At 37.3% G+C, this 26,737-nt stretch overlaps 1 protein-coding gene across 1 annotated transcript in view; it reads left to right on the forward strand.

The window, feature by feature from the left end:
- Positions 1-26,737, forward strand: part of LOC103707982 (ABC transporter A family member 1) — an 84,719-nt gene that overhangs the window by 26,219 nt on the left and 31,763 nt on the right. The window contains exons 16-24 of the mRNA XM_039124675.1: positions 401-487; positions 8,979-9,077; positions 9,159-9,343; positions 10,824-10,878; positions 10,964-11,035; positions 14,630-15,334; positions 15,520-15,698; positions 21,059-21,269; positions 23,746-23,829. Coding sequence (XP_038980603.1) covers positions 401-487; positions 8,979-9,077; positions 9,159-9,343; positions 10,824-10,878; positions 10,964-11,035; positions 14,630-15,334; positions 15,520-15,698; positions 21,059-21,269; positions 23,746-23,829 — 1,677 coding nt within the window. The remainder of the gene's footprint in view (positions 1-400; positions 488-8,978; positions 9,078-9,158; positions 9,344-10,823; positions 10,879-10,963; positions 11,036-14,629; positions 15,335-15,519; positions 15,699-21,058; positions 21,270-23,745; positions 23,830-26,737) is intronic.

The raw sequence follows: 26,737 nt of genomic DNA on the forward strand, positions 1-26,737 counted from the left end.
ATTCACATCCTTGAATACAGAGTATAGATTATAGAATATAGGAAAAGATTCAGGGCCTCTTTTGCTATTACACATATCTCAAACTGAATATGTTGATTAGCTAATACATTATCTGATGAAAGAAGCTGTTGGCTGTAGAATAAGATTTTTTGATGAAAAAGTGTTCAACAAGATTCTTAGACATGGTATACCTTAGAATACATAATTTGCCTTCAATTTTACTTCATAAAAATGTTGATGTTTCATTTTTTGATTTATTGAATGAAAGATTGGTTTAATGCAGAATTGTATGTTGATTATTAATGTATGAGACATTACCATACTAATTATTTTTTATGAAGAATTTGACAACTATTTATTCTTTTACTTCATTTATAGCTTTTTGCTGTATTCCTTCTAGGTCAAGGAACACATGGAAATATTTGCCATTTTGAAAGGTGTTGAGGAGGACTGCTTGGATAGGAAGGTGAAAAATATGATTGATGAAGTGAGTTCCTTTGCTATATATCTGCGAGAATTGCTTACATTGGTTTCTAGTAGGTTTGGCTGTGATATTGCATTCATGATGCAGAAACTTCGCAACTTTGTTGCTTTTAATTAGATTCTTAGAACTTTATTTTGTATTGGTTCCTTTGTTAGGAAATCAAATATCACCTCCACTATATGAATGATGAGTGCAATTACAATTACAGGAAGAGATGTCAGTTAATAAGATCGCTCGCAAACTGTTGTTAGTAAGATCTCAGAGGGCTTGGGCAGTAGTCTGATGAGTATTAAGATGATCTGTCAGAGTTATGGTGTATCTGAGCAAACGTGCATGCAGAGTGCTAGCATGCTAGTGCCGGTTCCTTGTTGACCATGCACACATGGCATGCTTTACTACAATCTACACGTAGCAATACCTAGACAAAAGATAGATACTGACATTTTATGATTGACTAGGACAATCTGATATACTGCATCAAGGATACTTTCACTTTTATGGGTTTTAAACAACAATATGATTTTTTTACTCGATCAAATGAAGCTAACTTTCAAATCTGCGTTAATAGTGCATGCTGATTGCTGATATATAGACCTTAAAATTTTTTTTATAATTTCACAGAAATCTGACCAAGGAGATAGTGTAAACTAGCACTTTTATTGGATTTAACAAACAGAAACAAAGATAATGACTTAAAATAGATTGGTGAGATCAGGAAAAGTTAATTTGATAAAGGAGTCACCTGAATGAAATGATCAAGCTTAGGTAGGTTCGCTGTGTTTCTGAAATATGAGCACGTGCTTACTTATATTGTCTTGTATTGCCACAATATGCTAACTCACTAGTGGATATGAGTTAAGGTCCGCCGTACTGACCGTACCGACATACTGGTGGGCGTCGGTACCGAACCGGTACTGCTGGTTCGACTTGGTTCACGCATCCAAAAGTTTCAAAAAAATTTGGAACCGGTACGGGCCGGTACGGTTGAACGGTTCGGGCCGGTACGGTTGAACGGTTCGGGCCGGTACGGTTGAACGGTTCGGGCCGGTACGGTTGAACGGTTCGGGCCGGTACGGTTGAACGGTTCGGGCCGGTATCGATTTTTAACATCGAACCGGACCGGTCAAAGATGGTACCGGTTCGGTACGGGCTGAATCGACCAGTACGGGCCGGGTCAGCATTCTTTGCTTATACCCAAAGATCACTGAATCAGTACCGGTAGGTGTATCTGTCGGCCATCGGACCGGTTTGAACCGGTACCAAATCGGTACCACTGGTTCGGCCTCCAAAAGCCTAAAAAAAATTGGCCTTACCGGTCGGTACAGGCCGATACCATTTTTTAACATCGAACTCGACTGGTCAGAGATCGGACCGATTCGGTATAGGCGGAACCGGCCGATATGGGCCAGTTCAGCATGCTTTGCCAAAGTACGCCAAATCGGTACCAGTCGACGTACCGGTGGAGATCTGGACCAGTTTGGTACCAGTTCGGGCGGTACCGAACCGGTTCGGCTGGGTTTCAGCTACGACGCCTTTTTTTGGAAGTTCTCTTTTTTGGATCTTTTTCTATGCAATGAAGTCAAATTTGATGTTTTTTTGTTGGTTTTTGAGTTTTTTCATGTTTTTTGATGTTTCTATGTTCAGGTTTAAGATTTAAGCTAAATGATGCATCTTATTACTTCAAAATGATACAAATCATAAAATAAAGAATATAAATATTTTCAAATTAAGATACAATCAATTACATATATTTAAAGCATTCTCGGCTATCTAAAATCTGGTTAAGTAGCGATGCTTCTCGTAGATATTTGGATCATCAGCATAATAAGAAGGCATATCAACCATCCCTCTAACCAAACGGCGTTGTAGCCTTCTATGCTCAATCCCTGAGGAATCCGGGTTGGGTCATAAGAACTCTCGAATCTCTCGCTGAAGCTTTGGCTCTGAAAGGAGTCCTCTTGCTGATAATATGGTTGTGGAGGGGCCCATCCAAATATGGCAACAGCAAAGATTCAACCCGTGAGACTTTTCGGACTGCATAGGGTAGTAGCCACCAGAAGATGACTCTGATGCACCGTATCCATAGGCTGCCTGACGCCGCAGATAATAGGATCCAGTATACGATTCGGAACTTGATACATTTATGGATCCTACTCCATATGTGAGGTCATTTGCAGCTGTATCCTATCCTAACGGATTCTATCAGATGGCCTACCGTGGTCCCTATGCTGTATAGCATGCCTAAACTGGGACTTACCGGTGTATCGATTACCAGCCTCCGATTGTGTCTCATAAGTAGTACCATATTGTCCTTCACTCCCTCCATGGCTAGTAGATCCATTACCACCAGAATCTTCATCGCTGCTGCTCGAGGTCTTCTTGTCACTCTTCATTGGGGCCCTTTGTTTCTTTTTTTTGTTTGCTGGGCAGGTGCTTTCTACCCTTCATGTCCCTCTGCCTGACTACCACGCCCTTTTGACCAAGTCGACTGGGTACTGTAGCATCCTCGTCTGAGCATCTTTATCATCTCTCTGAGAGGGTGTGTCGTACTAGTCATGTGGTGACTGGCTCCCCTCTAGCTGTGACTGATCAACTGTGGGAGTGCGTGGAATATTGCGCTCAGCCCATTGCTATAGATCGACTTCAGCCTCGCTGGCTATGAAGCAGGTTGGTTGTGGAGGCGATCCTGGCTCGTCAAGCTCGGGCTTCTGCTGCTGGCCCACAAGCTCTCCGAGCATAGGATCATCGTTATCATCTTTGAAAGCCTTATAGATTGGATTTGCATATTTGAGGTCCACCTCCTTCTGAATGCATTTTAGCCTCAATCATAGATTGTAGCACACATAAGCAAGGTCGTTGAGGTGCTTTTGTGTCAAACGGTTTCTTTGTTTGGTGTAGATGAGGGCGAAGGTGGATCAGTTGCGCTCACAGTCACTCGAGGAGACCATCTGGGAGAGGATCTGGATAGTCATCCGCTTAAGATTTCTTACGGACCCGCCAAAATGAATTCACCATTCAGCTGCAAAAATATTAAAAAAAATTACATATATGATAGTGCCATATTAGTAACCATGTAATGCCAGGTGAATGTCTTCCTGATGTATAACATATCTGGATTCATAGTGTCTTGCTCACGATAGCTGCTCGTTCAAAGCTGTTGCTGCCTTCTCTAAATAATTTGGTCTGTAAAAAAGAAGCATCTTGTACTATGTTAATAATAGAAGATGTCGGTATACTTACACATGCTACTAAATCATGTTACCTCTTCTGGACATAATGCTGCGACTTCTGAATCAGACCTCATCTGGTAAATAACATTACATAGAGCCTCTAGATGTTCGTCATCCATACCGATTTCAACTTTGTTGTACTGAAATTGGGGGTTCAGGTAGTATGTTGCACATAGACGAGACCGTCTTAGTAAAATTATACAAGTACATCTATCAATATAATTATCAATGTTCTTGCTTACATGCTACATGTAATTTTCTACCCATTTGGGCTCTCCACCGCCGCTCAATGATGTTGATGTACTCATGGGCATGGGCTGGATCTGCCTCCATGATCTGAGCCTTTGCCATGTCCATCATGTGATATAGAAAGCCTATTTGGGGATACCTCTCGTTATCCACGATCCGCAGCACTTCATATAATGGTTTGATAGCCTTGACTATCGCAGTGGTCCGCTGCCAGAATGACTACCACGTAACCAAGTCTTCCATCTTGCTCCCTTCAGTGCCGGCCTAGGCATACCTACTTTGCTGCCACTCGGGACTGACAAACATCTGATGTAGGGCTTCTTTCCTTTCGATAAGGCTATCAAGTGCAATGTAGTTCGTAGTAAACCGTGTGACTCCTGGTCTCAGAATCTCTTTCCCTGCAAACTTTCTCATGAGTGAAAGAACCCAGGTACGACTATAAATATATTTGGTGATGCGTTGGGCTATCTCCACCATATGCTTCACCCTACGGATCTTTTCAATGTCCATCAGCATGAGGTCGATACAATGTGCATCTATAGGGTTTAGAAATTTTGTGGTCGCCGCTCCATCAAGATCTCTCCGGTCAACTTATATTGCGACCCATTATCAGTGACGACGTGCACGACGTTCTCCTCTCCTACCTGATCAATCACCTCTTCCATAAGTCCGAGGATGTATTCGGCGTCATGTACCTGATCCGAACCATCAACCGACTTGTGGAAGAAAGTCTTCGCATCACCGTATGTCAGAAAGTTGATGCTCTGCCTTGTCGAACCGGTCCAACCATAATACATCACAGTAAGTCCATATGTGGGCCACTTGCTCTTATAGGAGGCAATCCTCTAGCTTCTTATTGTTGTCAAGAAGCTCATCATAGATGTCCTTCGAGCCTAGAGGATCTACACCAGGACCGACAGCCTGTATGGCGGAAATGGTAGACTATAGTATGTATTGTCTGCCACATTTGCTGGGATGTGGCTGAAGTGGAACCAGGATCCAATAGCTTGCCACATATCTTTCTTTTACATTGAGTCTACCCTTTGCTGCTTCGAATCTTTGCTTTGGAAGGCATGCAGATCTACATCATAGATTGATGCTCCTGGTGGAATCCCTCTGGTCTCTGGATGACTTCTTTCGAAAATCAAAACCACTCAGAATAGATGTAATCCAGCCACGTCCTCTGCTGACGCCCTCCCTGACTAAGGTTGTCGTCATGAACTCTGAATCTTCTCTGCTGCTCGCAGAATCGGCTCCTGACTCGTAAGATGAGGGCTCAAATCGAGCCCTATGCCTCACCACCTCCTTCTGCTGCCACTGATCATCCAGGCTCGCCCGCATGACAGCTTGGATCTGTGCCTCCTCCTTATCTATACGCTCAACCTCCTCTGACTCTCTAAAGTGATAGGAAGGTGGCTCTGTCATTTGGTATTCCACCTCTGCTTTCTTCTTGGCAGCCCTCTTCTTGGCTTCTTTGATGCCAGCGAGGTTTTGTCTCATCAGCAAACGGATTTTCAGTGGGCAATTGGGGCACGTAGCTACCTCACCGGAATTACCGGCTAAGTGCTGCTTCAATCTGGTTACCTCTCCTCTCTTAAAGCACCTGCGGCAATATTTGCATTGAAACTGATGCCTTTCTTCGAGCATGTACCCATGCTCGCTACCAATATCACGCTATGAGGTTTGGTTTTTCTTGATGACTCCATTCCTATGAGAATGATAATTTTTTTATTTTAAAATTAATTTTTATTTTTTTTTATTTTTTATTTTTCATTAAAAAATTAATTTTTAATTTTTTTATTTTTCATTAAAAAAATATATATTCCGAAAAAAAAATTGTCACCATGCACATCGTGCATAGATTTACACCATATAACAAAATTAAGCCCGAATCGAAAAATTGGGCATGATCTTATCTTTTTTTGCAATTTTTGTTGTATTTTTTTAAAGTACCTTAAGAAAAATAAAGAAAAAGGATAGAAAAAATAAATCATACCTTAATTAGCCTTCGCTAGAATTTTTTGGAAGGAGAACATCGCTCTCTGACCTCAATTTTTTTTCACGCCGCCTCTATTGGATCCCTGTTCGATCCGCCTTCCCTTCCTGTGCTGAATGCTTTGATCCTTGCTTGAATCACTCGATTTTTATAGCTGAAAAGGAAGGGCGACATCACGTGCTTCCTCTGATAGGACATCGCACGCACTGTGGCCGAAAGGGCCACAACGCCACTCGCTGTCGGCCATTTTCAAAAGTCCACGCGCTGTGGTCAAAAAGGCCACAACGTGGCGGCCTTTAAAAAAAAATGATACCGGTCCGGACCGGTTCACACCAGTACGAAGCAGGAACCGCTCGATTCTGGAACCGTTTTCCACGGCTGTACTGGACCGGTCCGGTACGGGCCGGTTCAATATACCATGGGTGGGCCTTTATGTGCTCATCCTTTGTTACATGAATAGCCGCTCCAATACTCGTCATCGTCACTATCAATCATCTTCATCTTCATCATCATTATTGTCATCGTCGTCGTCTCCTAATATTTATTAATTGAAGTTTTTAACCATGCATATTGAAACTGTCCGCCTTCTGATTCTTGAGTATCTTGTAGCTGACTTGCAGCTTTCATCAAACCCACCACAATCATCATCATCATCATCATCATTGTCGTTGTCGTGGACATCTTGTCATCGTCATCAATTCATCATAATCATTGTCGTCATCATCGTCACCGTTGGCATCTTCATCCTCCTCCTCCTCCTCATCATCCCTCAACTTTGTAGAATTTATACTTCAACTAACTATTGACATCAGTACCCAAAAAAGACAGAATTACTTATATTTAGCTAAGTATTTTGAGTAGAACAGATTAGCGAAATCTCTTATACTAGTGAAGCATTCTGTATTTTCAAAATTCACAGGCAGTCCATGAATGTGGAGTAAATATTCTTTTAGATTTCTGTTGTTGTAAACCTCCAACTTTTCAAGTTGTTGGACTGTTATGCCCAGACTGAGAAATTGAGTAGCTGATCTTTACAAAATTAATGAAAAGCCTTAAATTTTAATACATGTCACTTGAGATCCATGTGCATGAAGATAACTTCTGTAAGTGCTATCTAGTTTATTTTTTTTAATACTAACTTATACTTTCCTTTCCAATGGATGTGTCATTGAAGCTAGTTCTAGTGCTTATTTTGTCACTATAATCCATTATGTTCTCCAAATCCACCTCTAACATACAACAACGCTAAGGCTTGTCTTAATGGTTACACCCATGGTCTGCCGTACTGATCCGTACTGGCCGGTACAGGCCGGTATGTACGGTCCGGCCTGAGATCGGTACCGAATTAGCGTGGAATCTGGTACCGGTAGTTTATTGTTGAAGAACCGGTACGGGACCAATTCGGACCGATCCGGGCTGCCACCGGTACGCCGACCGGTACCGGTACGGCGGACTTTTTATGCCACTCTGCTTTGGTAACTAGAGATTCAGTTCTTGGATGGTCCATCCCCAGCGAACTAGACTTAAATAACTATAGTGTGGGTGGATCTCCCTCCTTTTCTCTTAACTAAAACACTCTATGGCTAGACATAAAACCCAAATTGAATGTAGAAGGATCATATGATGAGGTAGTGTATCATTGTATGATTTAATTTCAGTTTGAAATCTTTGAATATTGCATGCTAAAACTATCTATTAAGGTTGATTTTGTGTTTAGACAAGCATCATGGCAATATTTATGGGCTTATGTCTTAAAGAAAGATAGGAACAAAAGGGAGAAGCCGAGAAGCCCAATTTAAAATAGGTATTGTTTTCATTAATTTATCAGATATGTGTGCTATATTTCAAGTGGATTTGAAAAATCATTCCAATGAATCCTTTTCTTATAAATCTTTGAAGAAAAAAAAGTAAAAGGTTAAATTTACTAGAACTTTAGAAAGAAACCGAGAGTGTTCATCCATGCTAAGATATCATATATCTAACACTTATCCCGAGTTTCTAGGGAAATTATTATTTATCCATTGAAAAAGATAAAAAAAGTTATTGTTATTGTACATTGAATTAATTAATTATTTTAACCTGTTCCTCAAATTGCTTATAAGTATGTCTTTGCAATGGATCTCGCATGAAGGGTTACGTGGGTCTTAATGTGTAAACTACCAGGGAGATGCTTTTGTATACATTTTTTTTTTATTCTTGATCCCTGTCAGTCCATCTTCTAGTTCTGCACATGCTAAAACTGACTGCTCTGATGATTCTATATGTTTTTTACAATAAACTAACTTGTATCTCGGCAAATGCTTGATTTCCTGGTGTACTTGCTTCAATTGTTTGTTAAATGATCCACTGTTCAAAGTCAAACAGTGATTTGTGAAAACAATTAGAGCTAATATATAGTTGATTCTACATCTCTTTAGTTTGAATGCCCAATTTCTGGATGTCCTTTCCTTGGGTCTACTAATTCCAATAAAAATTTCCAAATCCTTCTTTTCAAGCATCAGCCAAACACTGTTTATGACAAACTTCAGTTTAGAGAGATTAAGACATTATTGGTTGTTATGATTCTTAAAGTCTTTAGATGGCTAATATCTCCAGCAAGGGAGTTGCCTCCTACCATGCATATCTCTCCGGTCCAGGTTCTCGCTACTTCGAGAGTGTTGTCGGGATAAGGAAAAAAGACTGTTAGCTGTTAGTAGTTATGTGCTTGTTGATTATCAAGAGTATAGTCATTGTCATACATGTCCAAATATAAATAAGTCAAGAAACGAGCATCATAACATGAACTGAAGGTATAAGTCAGTACTTCATAATTTTCCATCCTTTTCATTTCTTTACTCCATTGCCTTTTCAGGTTACCAACCGGGAAACAACTAATGTACTCATGCTTAACAAACAATACTCAATTTCCATGCATTGGTATTGTGGAAAAAGAATAATGGTTATAATTAATCAACCATGACATTATGAAATTTTATGAAACAAACCTATATATTTTCTTCACTAATTGGATTGAGATCAGGTGGGTTTGGCAGACAAAGTTAACACAACTGTAGGTGCACTTTCTGGGGGAATGAAGAGGAAATTATCCCTTGGTATTGCTCTTATTGGAAATAGCAAGGTGCGGTGAAGATAAAATAATTGCTTTCCATATTGTTCTTCATGTTACTTCATAAATGTAAAATTTGTTCTCAATTCACAGGTTATCATCCTTGATGAACCAACCAGTGGTATGGATCCATACTCAATGCGTTCAACATGGCAGTTGATAAAGAAGATCAAGAAGGGAAGGATAATATTATTGACAACACATTCCATGGATGAAGCCGACGTTCTAGGTGATCGAATAGCTATCATGGCAAATGGTCAATTGAGATGCTGTGGAAGGTCTCACCTGTTCAAACTTATGATGTTTAATCAGCATATATATTTATATAATTGCAATAAGATATGCTCTTCATCTAATATTCTAATTATAATATAATTGATTTTTGCTTGGCCTTTCGGTAAATAAATTCATGGAATATTGACTTATGGGGAATTTTTTATATATATATGTTAATTCTCAAATAGACACGTAACAGTTGCATCTAGGTTCAATTTGATCATGATTCCTTTTGTTTTGATGGTTGAAAAACATCAAAAGAATTGTTTGTAATTTTGAATCTGTCAATGGGTTCTCAAATTCTTACTGAAAGTTTATGTACCAAGTTACTGTCAACAAACTTTGTCAAGAACTACTAAGCTTTTCCTTTAAAGAAGATAGCATTGAGGTACTGTATTGAACCAGTTTGGTAGATACCTAGAATCTTGGAAAAAAATTAAAATGGAGATGGTCAGAAGCAGATTGTTTTGCCGGAGATTTCGTGCAAGGCTAAGGAAGAAGAACTAATGGATGGTTTTGATGAGGATGTTCTTGGTTGTACACCGAGTTATTACGATATAGTGCATCCTAATTATCTACATCCGCTGTCTATATCATTCAGCTCTTTATGCTTGAAAACAAAGAGAGATTAATGAATTTATAATAGTTAAGGTAAAGAAAAAGTGAACTCACTAAGACATACTTAATGTACTCTGTAATAGACAACGTTACTAGCATGACTGCACACTTAGTATGCTGTGACCTTGTTTCTTGGGGTTTAGACTGAGGCTCCTCTTCTTCCATTCATTTATACCGAGAGCCTGATCCTATTGTAGGTAAAGCATCTTCAGATTGTTGTGGACCACCACGATCTAAATAATCTTTGAGTTACTCCGGTTTGTTTTGTCGATGATGTGTCATCCTATGCAGTATGCACCAATGATTGCTTCCTCCATTGTATATGACCAGACCATCATAGTAATACACATCCCAAAATTTTATTCTTAACCCAGTTTACTTATCCATTGGACTCTAATTTTAACTTTAGTATCTGAACTACATATTCTCCTTAGCATCCTTATCATATTTTACTTACCATGTATCTGTCCACTTCTTTATTTCTCAACATTCTGATCCATTCAGCATGAAAGGTCTAATTCCCTCAACTCTCCCATAGTTTTGCCTTCCCACCATATAGAGCCTATATTGAGTTATCCAGTGATACTGCTTTCCATGGTGTATCTTTGTCTTGGTTGTGTCCTTCCAACTTACTATTATCTGTGTTGAATGTAGTTAATGTCTTTATTCTGTAATTTGGTGGGTGTACCATCTTATGTGAATGAGGGTCTTGGTCAAATCTTACTTTCAAGAGGTAGTGCAAGCAATAACATTTAGAACTTTTAATACATAGTAATTACCAAGCTCCTTATATTCTACACAACATTTTTTTGGGTTTGTGCCTTTAACTACCTTCTTAGTTGTATAATTTCTTTTTCTTGGCAGCTCCCTTTACTTAAAGCATAAATACGGGGTTGGTTACACCCTTACAATGGTGAAGGTTTGTTTCTTAGCTTATCTTTCAGTTTTTTTTAATGTAAATTTAACTCTTGTTTACTATCTAATATTCATAATATTCTATTCAGGCTGCACCTGGTGTCTCTGTGGCTGCGGACATTGTTCATCGTCATGTTCCAACTGCTACATGCTTATCTGATGTACTTCTCTTTCACTGATCTGTTTTTGGTCTTTAGCAGATATCTCTTACCGTTCTTTTTCTTGCTTTTACTAAATAACTAAGGACATTAGGAGCATCTTGATTGAAACTGTTGTTTCCAACTTTCCATGATTCGTAGAGTATTAATGATTTATTTCTTTTATTTGGAGTGCTCTTGTTGTGGCCATATTTTTATTTTAGAATGTAAAAAATTTGTTCCTAGTATGCTTTAGAATTATCCATGTTTTGCTGTATATGTTGTGAACAGAAATACGGATCACTGTGTACATGCTCTTATGAAACTAAGATATCAATTAAATGACAGCATCCATTCAGTACTGCAACTTTCTTTAATTTGATTGGTTCATGCATTATCTTTTGCCTAGTTGATGACCTGAAACAACTGCATATTCTTCATCATAATGCTGCAGTTGTTTTACATGGTTTATTGCCACTTGAAGTGTAAGAGAATGTTGTATGTTTTTCGGACATGTTCTGGTGCCTTAGAGAATATTCAAAATCCAGATATTGAGTCTGAAGCAGCACTGATGCTTTGAAATACTTAATTAAGTAATTTAGTTCCCTTATCCAAGGAGAGTTGGTCAGAAATAGTGACATCGGACACCGTAGGGAACCTCAAAATGCCATTGCTGATATCTGGAATCAACTGCAGCAAAAATACGAAATATGAATTTCGATTGTGTTCTGTTGCTTGCAAAGTAATGTTTGAGGATCACTCTTCATGAAAATAAAACTCACAACAGATATCTAAGTGCCTTTATATACGTTTTGACTGATATTTACATGCTCACCTTTAACACTCATGACTGAAGGGCCCAAATGTTGTTATCAAGATTGGGATTTAGTCATAAACCCTAAAGGGGGTTAGATTGGATGGGATCATAACTCATAAGTGTTTTTCGATTTCTTTCAGATTTGTTTTTTAAATATAAGGAAATGAGATATGAGTCAAGTGTAAAATAGATGAATGGTGAATAGAAAGCCTTATATTCCAAAAATTCTAGTTTCGACCAATATAGGCGCATAGCATGTCTTATGGAACAATACTTTGTTTGGTTATTCAAGAAATTTATATATTATCAATCAATTTAACAATAGTTTTACATAGAATGTTTTAGAAAAAGCAAGGACAAGACTTTAACGTGTGGCTGTAAAAATACAAAAAAATTCTTCTTTTTTTTTATCAACTCTATGAGCTTCAATAATAGATTTACTAATTTTACTACCCAAGAGTTATTGTTGGCAAATAATTTGAGAGCCCCAAAGTCATGTTAATTACTGAAAACTGATCCATCCATGATTTTAATTAGCATAATCAAGTTAGATCCTCTGATCCAAGGAGGATCATATAGTACATCATATGGATCTAAATCTTGTGTTCCTACATTGATCCTGATCCAAGGATGGGATCAGATCATCTAGGGGCATTTTGGTCCAGATTGTAAGATCTAGATCATGAATTGTAAGATTTTAACAACAATGGGACCAAATAGAAAAGGATTCTTCAGACAAATTCTTTTCGTTGAGGCATCACATGAAAAGACTGAAACCCTGTTATACCACTTGATGCATTCATTTTCTTAATAATAATAATTTGATGAAAACAAGAAAACCTTTCTGGTTGCAGTTATCCATCTTGATGAAGCACCATCTTGCCTTTGAGGAAACTCCACCTTTGTGTGGGCAAAAGCCAAGATTTTGATCATGACAACCTTTTACGTTTAGCATCCTTTGCATAAGGGCATTGGTCTTGCATATCCTCCATTATGTGTTTGATAGGCTCTTTAGCAATAATAACTAATGTTGAAGCTGGTTCCTGTCAGTCCTTCTGAAGTTGCTTGAAGTCTTAAGTTATTGTGGCTTGAAGAGATGATAGAGGAACTTGTTAACCTGATCAAGCTTTTGAGCAATCTCCCTGTCCAGTTTGCTTCAAACTCAGCCCTCCTTTGCAACTATGGTTTGATAGTTGGCTTGTTAACAAGAACTCCTGTATCCATGGCATACAAATTGAGGTTTATGATTCAAACTTTTCATTTTGATTGCACGTGACAGTCATGCACTAAGGACACTTGATGTCAAGATGACCACACCCAAAGCCCTTATCAATTGTATTTTGAGCAGAAATAGACGAAACAGAAAATGAGAAAGAGGTAAAAGATGGGATATTTACTTAAGACAGTTTGAAACCTCCAAAAACATTTAGAGTTTAGGTCAATTTTATTAAATCGATCAATTGAATATGTGTTCTTTAGGCACTATAAATACATTGACTCCATGGATAATTGTCCTACAAGAATAAGGAAAATCTATATAGAAAAGATACTCAATTTCCAAAGCCACCGAGGACGAGAAAAATATGAAGCACGAGGTAGCCAATTCCCATTGGATCTGGACTCCTTATACTAAAATAAATTCCCTAATTCGATTTAAGTCTTCTAACAATATGATAATTTAAAAAACCTAAAGAAAGGAACCGAGGAAGGAAAAAATGAGGAGCAAAGGGATTAGTTAGAGCGATGAAAGAGACTGAACGTGGCCAAGATGTTTCTTTGAAACAAAATAACTCCAATTCTTCACAGTTCATCTCTCTAGATAGACCATTGACTCAGGAGTCAGGACTTTCAAACATGATTTCAAAAGGCATTCTTAATCAATCTGCAGTTCTGCTACATCCAAAGGTTTTCAAATAACAACCAAATAAAAGGAAAGGAGAGATACATGAGTTATGACTCCTCTCATTTAATACTAGGAGATCAAAGAATCTCTTTTGCTGGGCTATGTCTCAGTCATTAGGTATATCAAATGCTCCAATAATCTTCCATGATGCTTGCAGCAGTTGAACTAGGTGCTCAAAAGAGCTCCAATATCGTATGTCATGTGAGATGTATTTGGGGACCATAGTTTGCAAAATGTAATTAAATAAGGCCTGCCACTAAAGGAGGTTTTTAATTATATTTCCATTGCTTCAGCAGTTGTGCTAATTGATACTAATAAAGGGATTATTTTTAGGTCAGTGTGCAGCAAGGCGCCATTCTTTGTTTTCCTCACAAACCTTCCTCTCTTCTGTTTCATTTTCTTCTGATTTCAGTTATTGAGGCTTCATTTATTGCACCTGCAATGATCAAGAAGAATAACCTGTAAGGCATGATGAATAATTTGAAGTTGAAGACAAGATTATCTGCATCTTTTTTTTGGGTTAGAGAAAAGCACACACTTCACTGACCTAAGTGTAGATAAAGACATGAAATACAAGGAAAAAGATAACCTAGGTTTTACATTTACGGCCATTTTATTTACTTGACATGAAATTAATTCCATGAGTACTCAAGCACCTTTGCTGTCCTTGCATCTAAATCATGTTTATTTCAATGATCTATGTGGGGAATGTGGTTTTAGATAGTTTTTAATTTTTGTAAGCTTTCATTGCAGGCTTGTTGTTCATTTTATCTTGTAAAGCCTGGATGATCACTTTTACTAAAGTTAATCTACTATTTTCTTGCTCCTATTTTTCTGTTGTTTATTCAATTATTCTTTATTGCTGAAACTTTTTGCATTTCATTTTCTGCTTCTTTAGGTAGGCACAGAAATTTCCTTCAGACTTCCTCTTACATCATCTTCTTCCTTTGAGAACATGTTTCGAGAAATTGAGAGTTGCATAAGACGACCACATCTAAGCTCTGAAAAATGTCACTCCGGTTACAGTGAGGGAAATTTTGGCATTGAGAGTTATGGTATCTCTGTCACAACCTTGGAGGAGGTGTTCTTGAGAGTTTCAGGGCAAAACTTTGATGAAAATGATAAAAGTGTATATTATGCATCTCATACTGGATCTGATACAGTGGTTTCTGAAGCTTCCCACAATACACTGATAAAACCAACAAACTCAAAACTACCCTTTCAGGTTCAAGTGTTCTTCATATGGATTTGTTATTCTCTGGGAAGCACCTGCAGATTAATATTTTCCACAGTTTGTAGTTTCATAGCATTTGTTACAGTTAAGTTTTGTAGCTGTGGTTTGGTTACGAGGTCTACATTTTGGGAACATAGCAAGGCTCTTTTCATAAAAAGGGCAATATCTGCTCGGAGAGATCGAAGGACAATTGTTTTCCAGCTGTTCATTCCAGCTGTATTTTTGCTGTTTGGTTTGCTGTTTTTGAAACTTAAGCCACATCCTGATCAGTATTCTATGACTTTGACAACATCATATTTCAATCCTTTGCTACGAGGAGGTGGTGGAGGACCTATTCCGTTCAATCTGTCTCTTCCTATTGCCAAGAAGGTTTGTTTTGCAACAGAAAGAAAACCTTATCTTTTGTGCAGTTTATCTCTTTTCATTTCAGTGCAGTATATCAGTTGTTTTAAGTATATCATTTCACGTGTGCATGCATGTCTTTTGAGATGTATGGTTTCATCGTTACTAAAATTTCTTGAAGGAGAGACTTTATCATATTTCTAATCCTACAGGTTGCATCTCATGTGAGGGGGGGTTGGATACAGAAACAGGAACCAAGGACTTTCAGGTTCCCTCATTCAGGAAGGATACTTGCTGATGCCATTGATGCAGCAGGGCCAGATCTGGGCCCTGCTCTTCTTTCCATCAGTGAATTTCTGATCACGAGTCTGAATGAATCTTACCAGTCTAGGTATTGTTGGTTTGGACCTTAAAATTCTCAACATCTTTGCTAAATTCCATTTCACTGACCATTCATTCTAACTAATATAATGTTTGTATTGAGATGTGTTAGAATTAGAAATCTGTCTAAGAAACTGATACATTAATCAGGGTTTTTTTTTGAGTTTTTTTAAGGAATTATTTTTCACATCTATACAAAATTAAAACAACTATAGTTGTTGCCTTAAAACACTGTTTCAATGTCAATATCTTTCATAATTTTGTTCCTTTGGTTCTAAGCCTTTCCTTTTTATTCTGTTTAGAGAATATGTTGTTTAAGACTTTGTCTTGATAGATGCTTGACTTATGGTTAATTTCAACCTGACTAGAACTGCTAACTGTTCATCCTATGCAATGCAGTGTCCCCTAATCCATTATTTATTCCCTTGGATTCTTCTACTACTTTTCTTTTCTTTGCGCCTTTCAATTTTGCCGTCCCTTTCCATTCTGTTTTCAATTTTCCATGTTTACTTGCTTGCTTGCACGTGGGTGCACTTGTGTGTGCTTAATTGCTTTTATATTTCTTCATTTTATGTGGGTTAGGAACTAGGACCAACGCGCTTGTGAAAATAAAGAAACTGTAACCCAAGGAAGTATTGTTTGTATAATATTATTTGGCAACCAAATCTTCTTTTTTTGGTTGTTTTCTCATAGCAAGTAGTTGGTGGTCACTATAGTATCATTCCTTCAGCACTTAACTGCATCAAAGCCAATTTAATAATGCTATTGTGTGACCACGCGGTAGAATTTTGATTGGACTGATTAAATGTAAAATAAGGAATGTTTCACCTAGCTGGGTGCAAGAGCAAAAAGATATTGGAGTGCATGGTTGAAAGTTACGTTCGAAAACTTTGAAACCAATCAAAATCTGTTAAGAGTTTTGGTTGAAATTAACTTATGGAGCAAAATTTAATACTACTATATATGTCATCTATTTTAATTATTTTAAATTTCTTCATTTCATTAAAGGCTGAGAAGCATTTTCTCTATGCTAAACCTATACCTGAGAAGTGAGAACAGTTGGAAGCATTTTTGCATTGGATTCCAAAAAAGTTAGAAGGAAGAATAAATCTTTTTGACGTAGATGTGGCTACTCTAGAGCTCAAATTCGATAGCTTTTTTTTATTTGTCATGTGTTGGCTTGCCAATGAGATAGTAAGGTCTAAACAAAACTTTTGAACATTTTATTTTCAAAAAATAATTTTAATTGTCACATTGTAGGATTGTCAAATAATGGCATTTAAAGGTCGAAATTACTGAAACTAGAGTATAACCACAGGACTGAAACTCTTTTGCTTTGGTCAAAAGTGGAACCACGTCTTTGAACCGTTTTAGAGCAGTTTCCCATTAGAATATTCGAGCTGTCAAGCTAGTTTGTGGATACTCAATTTTAAGATTTCTAGAAGTATCAACACTTCTGGACATTTGGGCATGATGAGAAGTGATGTAAGAAGGCTGAACACTCTGCATCGATGCATCCTGCTGATGTCAGCCAAAAGATTTGGTGCTTTTTTGGAGTGTCTTGCAAGGGACTTACAGTTTCAAGTGTTGGACAATTTGTGTCATTATGTTTAGTATCAAGTTTTTCCGATTATTTATCAACTCAAGTATATTAAAAGTTTAAAACATCATAAGCAACTTTAGCTGTAAACTCGGCATATCTCTCTCTCCCCTTCCCCTTTTCAGTTTTTCTTTTTCAGATAAGCATCAAAACAATGGCTTGTATATTTGTATATACTCATATTTTTGTATATTCATGCATACATGCATACATATATATATGTACATATCTAGGTTCGCTGTACCAGTATCGGATCCCATACCGGTGCCATACTAGTATAGTGTCGGTACGGTATGGTACGCGGTATGCCTGGCGTATTGAGTGTCGGTATGCCATCGGTATCGGTACCGGTACCAAATTGGTATGGTATGGTACGTTCGGTACCGTCCGGTTCGGTACGGTACAACATACCATGGTACATACAAACATACATAAATGTATGCATTCATGCATAAATATATGTACCTATGTACAGGTGCCAACTTTAGAGGTGAAACTTCTTTAATTGTGTAGCATAGCTTTTATATGTGGTTTGGCATTGTTGGTTAACATTCCGACTTCTCTTTGCGCTATTCAAAATTATGTTGTGAGGTTACATGTCGTTGAAAGTGGGTCAAATGGGCGTTACCTGCTATTTTTTTTATTTCACTGGTTTTCGAAAAGGAACTAGTGGTGGAAATGCTTTTTGCTTTATCGAAGCCCTTATTATTTTATATTAGAAATTGCACTAGTTGTATCCAAACTATATGCAATCAAATCCAATTTGTCTTGACTTCTTCACATTTTGCTTTAAATTGTGTTCCAAAGTAACCTATTTAAACTGTTTCTAAATTTAGATTGAACATTCCCTCCTGGCACTTTTGTATTTAGCTCTAAGTTTCTTTATTTAGCTCTATGAAAAAGCAAATACAACAATGAGCTGATATTGTCGTGGGCTAGCTCGCCCTGTAATAGGACACCTTGCTCTTTGTGGGGTGATGAGAATTTTGGAACATCAAGACAGACTTGGACTCAAGAATATTTTTTTTTAAAAAAAATAGTCCTTCAGTTTACAAAAAGGATTTATGGCTTAAAAAAGAAGAAAAGAAAAGATTTATGATTTCAAGCTTTTGAATGTTGGAAGCACCTTTGTTTGAATTTAAGTTGATTTTTTGAGAATAATAGGAGAGTTTTACATCTTACGTATAGCTGAGCTTTGTATATTTTCTTACTAGATGTTCAAAATTTAAAGTCTTGTTTTTTTTTGGTGTGTGTTTTTCAGCAATTTGTCTGTAGAAATTCTTAAGACTCCAATAAATGGCAATTGTTCAGTAATACTATGCTTAACTTGAAAATATTGTTTTAGTCATGTACTATATTGTAGTTTCTTACTTTCTTTTGAAATGTATGTTACTGCTTTCTTCACGTAAAAATAATTTTTTAGATTAAATGTACAGGTTAATGAATTAACATGATATTCCATTGGTTCACATTAATTAGAAGAAGTCTCAAATAATCAGGCTGAAAATTTTCATTCTTCTTTTGTTCTTCTTCTTTGCTTTAGATATTTGTATCTATGTTAATAGATACTATGTTGAAACTCATGAATAATTAAATTCATGATATTGATTGCTAAGGGAGAGCGAAAGAATGTCTGCCCTGCCCCTTAGTCTTTATCATGATTAAAATTCTTTGGGAATGATTCCCATGTTATATGCTCTCTTTTTTTGTCATACCTGAATTGGACACTACAATAGGTCGACGCATTCTTTTAGACAGATCTCCCTCGAAAGCTGAAACTAATGTGACTAAGGCAAGGTGATGTTACTTACTAAAAGAATATGTACATATTTCGCCACATTGTGATTATATAATTAATCTTGCAAATTTAGAGGATATTAAAGTATAGTACAAGTCCTCGGTGCAAATTATACTTAAACCCCATTTGGCAGAGCTTTTGGCGGGCCAGAAAATACCAAAATAGCCATGATAAAATATTATAATTACAGATTATACTAATAGAACTAATCTTCTTTAAAAGATTTCCCATAACCAATCTTGCCTGCTGCTGCGGTAAAGGCTTTTTAATATATAATGATGATAATTATAATATTTTATACCTTTATTATTGTATTATACTATAAATATAATATTATATTACATTAATCATAATATATTAATATGTTATGTTGCATAATATCAAATTATGTTATATTATTATGCTATACTATACAATATTATATTAATATATTATAATAATGTTATACTATATTATATATTTATGTATTAATATATATTACATTTTATTATGCTCTGTTGTATAATACTATGTAATGTTCTTTGTGGTCATTTTGTCATATCAGAAGTACTTTCTCAGTTTGTTTACCAAATACATATTAAAGTTCCACAACGCTTTAGAAATGTAGTTACCAAACAACGAATAGCTTTTTATAAAAGCTCTACTTCAAAAAGCTCTACTTCCGAAAGCTCTACTGCCAACAGCTCTGCTAAACGGGGCCTTAATGATTTCCTTCAGAATTTGGTTATTCTATTCTTTGGCCTTCAAAACACTGAATGGAATCCTTAATTAATTTCAAAATCCCTTCAAGTGGAAACTCCCTGCTGGTTAGTTCTCTTAGCAACATTGGTTTTAAAGGGACATGTGAGTGTGTAAAATGAGTTACAATCCCATGGGGAAAAGAAATAAATGAAAAAGGAGGTTTGATGAAGATAGGAAGTAGAAAGAAAAGGAGTGTGAAAGATTTTACAGCTAGAACCATCAGTTTATGTGACTTACTTTCTTTTTGTAATTGCTTGAGCAACCATTTGTGAAATGAGAGGAGCCAAAGAACCAAAGTGCCCTTTGAACTGGCCAATCACTTTATGTTGATTGAAATTTTGGGCCTTACATTTAAGCTCAGTTACATAAGAATTATAAAGCAACTGGTGTAAATGCCTACGCAGCTGGAAAGCTAATAAGTGCACAATGCTTATCTTTAAAGATCCCACATGCTGGAGCTTATTAGTCTGACAATCCTCTTATAGATGTTTCTTCTTCTCAAGGACCATGTGGATCTATCAGTCAGTTGATATTATAATTTAATGCATGGATTAGTTAGTTCTTTAGAGCCATTCTTTCGATGAATCAAAGTTCACTTCAACACAATGTTGTATAATTGCCCAGGTGGTCCTAAGCCATGGCCCCTCGAAATTTCATAATTGGCAAGCTTAGGCAGCCAGGCAAATGCCTAGAGTTAAAATCCCTGAAAATTAAATGAAGTTTATATTATGTTCTTGTATACAGATGCATATATTCGGTTCATGGAACCAGATAAAAAACACCATACTATCTAAATATATGTTGAAATACTAGGGAGTGAATAAATTTGTATTGTATATGAAGAAACATGGAATTTAAAATGATAAATAATATCATAAATAGGCACCCTTGTAAAAAAGCAGTCAAAAAGTGACAGGTGCCAACTTCAGCACGTGAGCAGCCACCTAACCTCCAGCTAGAAAAGTACGAGGTGCCTAAGTGTTGTGGCTGGCACCTAGGAGGACTGCCTAGGTGCCTAGGTGGCTGCCCGTGGCAACACTGCTTCAACATGATTAGTTCCTTCATGACATGGTAGATTATTGTGATGAATTATTATTTATATGTCAAATATCTCGTAGCAAACTGAATTTACATATGTTTTTAGCTGTGGCTTAATGCTCAGATTTTACTTCTGAGTCCTGACTTTGCGACCTGTGTTCTGCTTCTATATATAAGCTTGTCTTTCTTGTAGGTATGGTGCAATTGTAATGAATGATCAGAATGATGATGGGAGTGTTGGATACACAGTACTTCATAACAGTTCCTGTCAGCATGCCGCACCAACTTATATCAATGTGATGAATGCTGCAATTTTGAGGCTTGCAACTGGTAATAAAAATATGACAATTCGAACTCGTAATCACCCTTTACCGATGACTGTATCACAGAGGTCGCAGAGACATGTATGTATCTTTCTTTCATTCTGTTTGCTACTAACTGCCATTATTGTTCTCATAGTTTCTCATGTATTGTTAGACTTATACAGTTAATACTTAGTAGGAAATATGAAAGTCAATTACAGTGCTTCCAGTGGTCAAATTTTACAACTACTTGAGATGGGCCAAAAGAAAATGGACTGATAAAGTTACTTAACTTTCTTCTTAGAAATTCTGCCAGAAATCCTTTGACTTTATCAAAGTCTATATCTTAAATAAGTCACGTTTTAGAGTAAATGTATACCTGAAGTGTACTAACAATATCTTAAGGACATGGATGCGTTCAGTAGTTCAACTTTGACAATTGGGGGCATCATATCTGCTTTTGGCTTCACCTTTACAAATTTTATCTGCTACTAGTTCCTAGGACAGGAACATGATGTCTGAGATCGCATTCAAATTTCCCCAGCAGTGCTAAACATTTCCTTTCAGCAACTCATTTTGAGCATCTTCCATAGCATCATCATTATTTAATTATCTGTTGAATGTATGAAAGCCATCTTGGACTATTCTTCATGGCGTCTTAACCTATCTGGTTGTTTCTAGGTTTGTTTGAAGTGATCAATATTTGCTATAGATTTTGTAGATATTACCTAATGCAATTATTTGTTTAGTTATATATGTTCCCAGTGATTGATTCCGTGATGTAATTGGCAAAGAGAAGGAAAAAATATCTAATAGGCACTTACATTTGGTATGGGTGCAATTGTGCTAGGTTGGATTCAAACCGTCCGTAATCCAATTTGAGTGTTTATACTCTATAATCATTTGTCCAAAATTGACCATCTTCTGTCTTCAGGTTTTCACTTGATGATCTACAACATTTGACCCCAATGGATCAGGTGTAAAAGGAATAGAAATGGACTGTATGCAACATTTGTAACATTATCCATTTGTTGAGACGTGATGGTATCAAAAATTTCTAAGAACTTTACAAGTCCTAGAAGACCTCAAGAAGGAAAACTATGAATTTATCCTGGTGTGATAATTGCTACTATTTCTTGACGAATTTCAAGTAACTAAGTACTAATTTGTGGTGATCTGAAATTTATATAAATTAAATTGAGATCACAATAACAGAGGTAGAATTGGAGGTGTAATTTTGTTGATATTCTGGACCAAATAATCAAATATGAGGTGTTTATGTTCTGATCCTATGTTTTAAGTACTGTGTTTTAGATCCCATATCAGTCAAGTAGCCGGTCGGAATGGGTACCTTTATGGTAGGGTACTGACATATGGTATGCTACACCATACTGGTCTACACCGATGCATTAAAAAATGATCATCATTTGTTCTTTTAGTGTTTCGTAGGTTTTTAATGTTGCTTTTTTCCTAGTTTTTTTCCAGTTTTAACAGTATTATAGGGTTTCATGCTAGAGCATAGTTTTTTCCCAGTTTTAATAGTTTTTTAGGGTTTCATGCTAGAGCTCCAGCATATAATGAAGATCATGCCAAAACAAGAAATTTTAGCATGATTTTCCTTGTATTTTTTCGTTTTTATCCTTTTTTCTGGACAAAAATAAAGGCGGAAGGGATGATAGTTACCCTAACAAAGGGACTTGGAGATTTGATTGTGCCAATTTGCAGCCTGATATGGAAGAACTTGAGCTCATCCACTCAGTTTTCCTCTCCTATCTTGAACAAACTAATACTAGTGCGAAACTGCCAGATGCTAGACCATACTGCTTGGTACCAATCAATACCGAGCGGTTTGGACTAGTTCTTCCTGATCTGGCAAGGAACCTGGTACTGAACCTACTCTTTGTAACTATCTTCACCATGTCAGCATGATATGCCCTGTACCACCCATTTCGGACCGGTACTTAAAACACATTTATAAGTTATAACCCTTTGTTTTTGCTTGAACTCTTGAATCAAATGGGTCCCTAGGGTACATGCTTTTGTACATTGTTGAGAATGTATTAATGAAGCTGGTCTGATGTAGTTTTAATCATCTGGCAATGCTATTCTGAATATGTTGCACCACATGATAAGGAAAGTTGCATACTTTTTTGAATTGTAGTTTAACTATATATATATTACTTCCTGCAAAAGAAAGTAGCATACTTCTTTGATCTGTAGTCTAATTATATCTATTGCTTCCTACAGAAAAATCTTAGATGGAGATATCTAATTGTGCATAAATTATACTAAATTTCTTTGACTTACTTTGCTCCATCCTTCTGAATGAACCTTATAGATCTTCATGTATGTCATTGTAGCTTATTTAGTTGTTTTGAACATGTTATGCTTACTTGCAGTCATCATTTTTTTTTTTTCAAATTGTTAATGCCATCTATATTTCCATCCAAAGTGCTCATGTATACAGTTTCCTGGCTTGGCTATTTTTTGACTTGCTGCATATGGTTTCATATATTCACATTACTTATGCTAACTTCCATGTTGTATTCGCTTTTGATGGCATGTATCCCTGTTGTAGGATTTGGATGCGTTCTCTGCTTCAATTATTGTTAATATTGCATTTTCCTTCATCCCAGCCTCATTTGCAGTCGCCATTGTTAAGGTGATTCCTTTTTGCTCATCTTTTAAACATTTAAATAAGCAATGTATTTCAAGTCGCTCATTTCATGCATTTTGTGTTGCCTGTTAAGAGTATGAATGCTCTTCTACATTTTCCAAGGTTTGTGCATGCTTCTAGGATGCATGGTAGAGTATATGATATCTGAAAATTGAATATGCATGGTAGAGGATCTTAGATGGCATAGGATTTATATTTTAAGCATTTGCAATCCTTTGCATCACTTTTCATGTTCAATGAGTTTTGCTTTTAGATTGTTAGGACCTTTGTTGGGGTGGTGTGCTTATAATCTATGTATTGGTCCACCTACCTAGCTTACCCATATATATAAAGGAGGGTATGCTAATCAACTTTTGTGGAATCAATGCCTAGTGATTTTATTTGACTGACTGAGCCAGTTGGCACCCTACCTTAGCAGTAGATTATTGAAACATCCTTTTACTTTAGTTTTAACAAAAATGTGATGCAACACCTTAAGTATCACCTTTCAGCGAAATAAGTTGGGTTGTTGATGACCCAAAGATTGATTCAAAGATTGATTTTGATGATCACAAAACCTTGAAGTATAAATACTAATGTTTGTGTTGCAAGGAGAAAGATATTTATTTTGCAAGGAACATAGCAAGTTGGAAGAATACAAGAAGGCCTCCAAAGTTCTCAAGAAAAGTTGGAAGAAAGCTACAATTCATTGGCCCAAGCTTAAAGTTCAAAGGATTCAAATTGGAGGAGTAAAATCAAAAGAAAAATTCAAAAGAACAGTCTTCGAGTCGACTCCAGTGGAATTCGAGTCGACTCCAGAGAAGTATGAGTCGACTCCGGAGAAGTATGAGTCGACTCCTAGGAGTCACAGGCAGAAAAGTCAGAGAGCAGTTTTCGGGTCTGAGATTCGAGTCGACTCCAGTGGAACGCGAGTCGACTCCGATGGTTGGTAGGTCGACTCCGAAGAAAGCAAGAGTCGACTCTCAGCGGAACACAAGGAAAAAGTCAGAGAGCATTTTTGGGACTCTGAGATTCGAGTCGACTCCCGCATTGCACGAGTCGACTCCGAGACTCCGCGACCATCAACAGACAGAAAACCAAGTTACTGCCTCTGAGATTCGAGTCGACTCCCAGACAGCTCGAGTCGACTCCAAGGCAGCGCTACACCAAGATGGCAGAAGGTTGTGTTTCACAAACTGAGAGCCGAGTCGACTCCAAGGAAGTTCGAGTCGACTCCAAGACTGGACGAGCCAAAAGACAGAGGATCGGGAGTTCGGGGTCTGAGATTCGAGTCGACTCCCAGGACAGTCGAGTCGACTCGAGAGGACAAAATTCAAAATTGGATCCACGGACTTCAGTGGATGAGCCGACTCCGAAATTGCCAAGTCAGCTCCAGAAGTTGGCGAGTCGACTCCGGGTTAAGACGAGTCGACTCCCAGTCGAGGATGCACCATAATTCAAATTTGGAACAGTGGCCGAGTCGTCTCCAGTAAAGCACGAGTCGACTCCTGCAACAGGCGAGTCGACTCCTGATCGCGCGAGTCGACTCCGATCCCAACGGTAATATTGTCAGGAGGTGCAGACTGGTTCCAACGGCTCTATTTTTGTCTCTAACGGCTATATTCTTGTTTCCACGTTATCAAAAGCTATAAAAACAAGAAGAGAGCTAGGAGAGAACTTATGGAAGTGGGAGAAAACATTTAGGAAAGAGATTACAAGGAAAATCTCCCATAAGCACAAAAAGGGCCATCCAAAGAGAAATAGAGAGAAGAAGAGCTTCCAAGTGAATCCCAAAGCTTCCTCTCCATCAGTGTGCTGCCTCGGTGATCCTCTACTTCGTGCCAAATCAGAAGAGGGTCAAGTAAAGAAGAAGTCGAGCTCCTCCATCTTCAAAACTCGTTTGAGGGCTTCTCTTTACTCTGTTTGTTTATATTGTTATATTTGCTTGTTTAAGAAGCTTTGATTTGTTTTAAACTTTGTTTTATTATCTTGTAACTTGATTCAATCACGGGATTGAATCAAGGGGTTAAGGTTTGTTGGTGAGCCAAAGGGAAAACCAACGGTGTAAGGTTTGTTGGTGAGCCGAAGGGAAAACCAACGGAGATAGGTTTGTTGGTGAGCCGAGGGTAAAACCAACGTGAAAGGGTTTGATTGTGAGCCCGGGAAAACAATCGGGGTTGGTTCTAGTCGGTGAGCCTGGGAAAACCGACCGAGTTCGTTGTGATCTCGCAAAACAACAAGTTGGGTTGTGAGCTTGTAAAACAACCGACTGTAATCTGTAGGATTATAGTGAAATTCCCAAGAAGTCTTGGGGAGTGGATGTAGGTGCTGGGGTGCACCGAACCACTATATGTTTGCTGTGTTTGTAATGCTTTTTGTCATTATCTAACTCACACACTTACTCACTTAGATAAATTGCTTGCTTAACTATTATCCGCGAATTCTTTAGTTGCAAGCATACTCAATCAAGTCACATTCTATACATCAAACTGTCGCTAAGTTTAACTTTCACTGCGCATATATACAACTTAGCATAATTAATCAAAAAGTGCTAGAAGTAGCTTAAAAGTATTAAAAGACCCAATTCACCCCCCCTCTTGGGTTGTATCTACTGGGCAACAAGTGGTATCAGAGCAGGTGCTCTAAGATTAATTATTGATCTCACGATCAAGAGCCAAAGATCATGACAACTCAAATAGATAGTTTTCTAGGAGAAGGACAGTTAATTGATAGGCCTCCACTGTTTAATGGCATAGACTACACATATTGGAAAGCACGCATGCGCATTTTTATTCAATCACAAAACTATTATTTATGGAAAATCATAATAAATGACCTTCATACACTCTCTAAAACTATTAATGAAAAGGACTTAGCACAATTGAATGCTAATGCTATGAACATATTATATTGT

This window comes from Phoenix dactylifera, chromosome 3 (assembly GCF_009389715.1).
Source record: "Phoenix dactylifera cultivar Barhee BC4 chromosome 3, palm_55x_up_171113_PBpolish2nd_filt_p, whole genome shotgun sequence".
Lineage (NCBI taxonomy): Eukaryota > Viridiplantae > Streptophyta > Magnoliopsida > Arecales > Arecaceae > Phoenix > Phoenix dactylifera.